At 48.9% G+C, this 5,000-nt stretch overlaps 1 protein-coding gene across 1 annotated transcript; it reads left to right on the plus strand.

Annotated features, from left to right (window-relative positions):
* Nucleotides 1–485: 485 nt before the first annotated feature.
* Nucleotides 486–3,635, plus strand: LOC113819792 (protein escargot). Its single transcript, XM_027371988.2, has 2 exons — nucleotides 486–908; nucleotides 1,109–3,635. The coding sequence occupies exons 1-2, from the start codon at nucleotides 812–814 to the stop codon at nucleotides 2,344–2,346; spliced, it is 1,335 nt and encodes a 444-aa protein (XP_027227789.1). The 5' UTR covers nucleotides 486–811; the 3' UTR covers nucleotides 2,347–3,635.
* Nucleotides 3,636–5,000: the final 1,365 nt, after the last annotated feature.

Here is a 5,000-nt window from a genome sequence, read left to right on the forward strand (position 1 = left end):
CGAAAGACTAAATGCTATGAAAAAGACTATTTCCCTGGCTGCCTTATCAGCTTCCGGCGTGATGAGCGTCCCTTGGTAACGGGGTTGAGGAACAGCTGTGTCGTCACTCACAACTCTCATTAACAAAGGCAGGTCAATCCGTGCCTGCTCGCGCTGACTGTGGGCACGTGCTACCCGGGACGCCCAATTTGGGAAGAGGGGGTTGGCAGAGGGAGAGGGGCTGGGGGGTGAGGGCGAGGGGGACGTGTAGGGCGAGGTAAGAGGCTACTGTAGAGGTTACACTACTAATTTCCGAAAGTCGGTGAATAACTTCGCGTAGTAATGAGAGGCGCACGAAGCTCATCTTCTGTTAGGTGTGTAACGATGAGTGACAACGTTGGTCATGAAGGGGAGTCGCTCTTTCGGAAGGTGGCAATCGCTGGGATGTCACTGGGATTTTCTTACTTGCGGGTTAAATCACTGTAGTGTATTGGTGTTTCCAGCAGGCGGCCACTAACACGCGCAGCTGCCACGGGCCACCACCTGCCCCAACGTTCAAATGTGGCGCTGGACGCGAGCACGCGCGATCATTGGCCTAAATCGATGACGTCACTGAGCCGCGCGTGGGCATTGGTTTAAAGATATGACGTCACGCTGTAGAAGCTCACCCATTGGCGGCGCGTGCAGTTTTGGCGCGTGCCATGTGCAGCCGAAGCTATATAAGGACCCCAGACCGTGGCACGTGCGCAATAGTGCATCAATCTCTGCGCCGCGTCCATGACAGCTGTTCAGGCAAACAAATTCTTCGTCACATCGCCGCGGAAGACACAAGATGACTCCTACACCAACCTCCTCGAAGGAGCACATTGCTCGGCCGCCCAAAAAGAGGCCGCTTGCGCTCTTCAACTACACGCTCGATTCCATGCAAGGTAAGCCTCATACTATTTGGAAAATGTGTTTTTGTGCTTGTGTTGGAAACTAAATGAGGGTCTTCTGTATTCTGGATACGAACAGCAATATCAGGTTTTGAACAGACGAAGCATCCGAAGTATTTGAATTTCTGCAAAAGTTTGACTGACGATTCTTCAATCGAGCCCGATGTTTACTGATGTGTTGTTATGTCCTACAGGGTCTGAGGATGAGCCACAGGATCTGAGCATGAAGAGCCGTAGGGTCACCACGCCCACGCCCACGCCCGTGGTCACTACGCCCACACCACCGCCACCTCCTGCCCATGTCAGGATACCCTCGAGCCCGCCTCCCGCCCCGCGCCCTTCCGTCGCCACGCCCCTGCTCCCGCCCCGGTCCACGCCCGACGTCAGCGCGCTGCTGGGCCTCGTCGGCGGAAGCATCAACCTCTCCACCAGCATCTCCAGCCACAACAACAACAACAACACCATCTCTTGCAACACCAGTGCCAGCCCTAGTTACTCCAGCAACTTCAGCATCAACACAGAGAGTAACTTCAGCAATAACTTCGCCGCCGCCAATAGCAGCCTGATGAGCAGCGCCGGCCTTCGCCTCATCAGCGAGGTGGCGGCTGCCTGTGGGCGGCCTACGGTTCTCCGGGCGCCCGGAGGCAGCGGGGAGACGCCCAGTAGTCACGCCAGCCCCTACGCGCCCCCGACGCCCAGGGACCCCCTGCGCCATGCCATTCGGGACCGCCAGTCGGGCGTCCGGCCGTGGCACTACCACCCTTATCTGCCCCTCGGGGTCTACAACCTGCCCTCGCACCTCCAGTCCCCCCGCACGGCCACGGGTGCGCGGAAGGACATGAGGGACGTGAGCAACGCGACGGTGCGGTCCCGGGCGGGCTCCGTGTCCCCGCCGGGCGAGACGGGCTCCAGCAGCAGCGAGAGCAGTCCTGAGGTCCAGCAAGATGGCCGGACGCCGCGCCTCTCCTGCCCGGACTGCGGCCGTCGCTACGCCACCATGGCCGGCCTGGCCAAGCACCGACAGTTTCACTGCTTGAAGGATGCCGGCAGGTCCTTCGGCTGCAAGCACTGCGACAAGGTGTACACGAGCCTGGGCGCCCTCAAGATGCACATCCGCACCCACACCCTGCCGTGCAAGTGCCACCTGTGCGGAAAGGCCTTCTCGCGCCCGTGGCTCCTGCAGGGCCACATCAGAACCCACACGGGAGAGAAGCCCTTCCAGTGCTCGCAGTGCGACCGCTGCTTCGCCGACCGCAGCAACCTCCGAGCTCACCTCCAGACGCACACCGACGTCAAGAAGTACGCCTGCCGCACGTGCCCCAAAACCTTCTCCCGCATGTCTCTGCTGGTGAAGCACGAGGATCATGGTTGCCCCGGGGTGAGACCCGCACGCCCTTTGGCGCTGGCACCCGCCCCGACGGTGCCCCTGTGACGCCCATGAAACGCCCACACTTTATCCAGTGTTGTTACCAGTGACACCAGATAACATTTGCAAGATAACCATTCAGGTGCTAATGAAATCGGAATCCAATCCCAATTTACGTGCCACATGTAACGGTCGTTAAGGTTATGCTGCAAAGGATATGGGAAGAGCACGTTCGGTCCGCTCGTGCCAGTGCGTGAAGTGCCAAAGTGTCACGTAGTTCTGATGAATTGCTACGTCTAGTCATGCCACGCCCATTGTAGGTTTGGCTGCCTCGGAAAGGGGGAATCACAAAATAGTCCAGAACCATATACACTTTCACAGAAAATTGAAATTATTCCCATATATCACGGACAAAAACTCGGACAAACCCAAAATTTTTCAAAGAAAAAAATTGCCCTCGATGCCACGTCCAGGACAATGGCATCGGAATGTGTAAATGTCCCCGTGCATCGCCTTCGCCCCAAGCCAGGTGTTCCCCCTTTCGAAGTCCGCCGTTCCCGAGAGCTTTACCTGAGACCCCACAGCCAGACCGGGTCTTCTCAACGTACCTGCATTCCTCCAGGCCCGGCCATTGTGTCGCCGGTGGGGGAGGGGCGGGAGGGACGCCGGGGGAGGCACCGTGGGAGCCGCCCCCTTCAGGATAGGAGAGGGAGGGGAGGGGTTATGGGAATGAGAGGGAGAGAATGAGTGGGTCAAGAATGAGAGAAGCTGTGTGAGATCTGTGAGTGTGAAGGGGTAAGTGTGAGAGAAAAGGGTGGCGCCATGTGAGAAGGAACATGAGCAGAGAACTAGTGTGATGGATGGATGAAAACACGAAATTTATTTGATGGACAACGCATGCGTAGATGCCAGAACGTCAGATAGTGTTGAGTAAACGTAGAGAAAAATGTAAACAAGACAAAGAGTGTATTCAAAATACCATCGAAAGGTCGCATGTGACTTGCTCACCCTTCCCGACCATGACTTTCCTTAGGACTGGACTTTATATACGACTTTATATGCATCAAACTGCCTTCCCATGCTGTCAGAGCCTTATATATTTGCTGTGACTTGCTATGCCAACCGACTCTTTAGAGACACAATGCTGCCATACGTTTTGATAATAAACAAAGCGTTTTGTAAAATATATTGTCTGAGAGTCAATGGCATATGTTACTTTTTGTGCCAATGAGATTCGGTGCCTTCTTCACTACTCACTGTCTTGCTATTGTATATGCAGATTCACTATTAAATACTTCCTATGTAATATGTATATCTATAGTATATCTATATTTTATACATCTTTATAAATAAAGATTACGAAGCTAATATCTTGTTTTACCTCGTCATCAAAAAAAAAAAAAAAAAAAAAAGACTCCGGAACATCGGGTTATCGGAAGAAAATCTACGGAGACAATACACTATATTTCTAAAGACACGAATGAACAGAAATAAAAAACACATTAAGACTTAAAATCCGTTAAAAGGACACAAAAGAGAAAGAAATAAAGGAAAAGAAGAAGAAAAGAGAGTAATCCAGGTAGCGTCCAGACCTCTCAATCTACGTATAATCCGTTAATAACCGGATAATGAACAATAATGACCTCTAAATACCTTCAATTTTCCTAGAAGCGGAAGTAGGCATTTAGTATTTACAAACCTGTAGTGGATATAGGTTATCATTACTTATATTCTATAATTGAAACATTAATCCCAAACGTTTATATTCACGACCAAAACATTTATAGTCATGATCCCTTTCCACCTAACTTATGAATGAATAACACGAATGATAGTCCCGGTGATGTTCAAAATGGTGATGACAACAGTGACAGTTAGAAGAATAAAATTGATGAGAGTAATATCTAGAAAGATACTATCACAACAATAACAACAACTAATGATATTACTACTACTACTACTACTACTACTACTACTACTGTTACAACAACAACACCAACACAACAACAACAGCGATTACAACTACTACTAATGCTGCTGCTGTTGCTTCTTCTACTGCTACTACTACTACTACTACTACTACTACTACTACTACTACTATCATACTACTACTACTACCACTACTATCATACTACTACTACTACTACTACCACTACTACTTCTACTATTACTACTACTTCTACTATTACTACTACTACTACTACTGCTGCTGCTACTACTACTACTCCTACTACTACTACTCTACTACTACTTCTACTATTACTACTACTACTACTACTACTACTACTACTACTACTACTACTACTACTACTACTACTACTACTACTACTACTACTACTACTACCACTACCACTACAACTACAACTATTACTACTACTGCTACTACTACTACTACTTCCACTACTACTACTATTACTACTATTAGTACTAGTACTACAAATAATAATGATAATACCAATAATGATAATAAAAATGGTAATGATAGCTATGATATTAGGCAAACATATAATGGTAATAATAATATTGATGATGATAATAATAATAATAATAATAACAACTCCTCCTACTACTACTACTCTCCTACTACTTCTATTACTACTACTACTACTACTACTACTACTACTACTACTACTACTACTACTACTACTACTACTACTACTACTACTACTACTACCACTACCATTACCATTACAACTACTACTACTACTGCTACTACTACT

This window comes from Penaeus vannamei, chromosome 5 (assembly GCF_042767895.1).
Source record: "Penaeus vannamei isolate JL-2024 chromosome 5, ASM4276789v1, whole genome shotgun sequence".
NCBI lineage: Eukaryota > Metazoa > Arthropoda > Malacostraca > Decapoda > Penaeidae > Penaeus > Penaeus vannamei.

Coding starts and splice junctions, on each gene's coding strand:
- LOC113819792 (XM_027371988.2), top strand. CDS start 812: ATGACTCCTACACCAACCTCCTCGAAGGAGCACATTGCTCGGCCGCCC. Junction 909..1,108: donor CACGCTCGATTCCATGCAAG/GTAAGCCTCATA, acceptor TATGTCCTACAG/GGTCTGAGGATGAGCCACAG.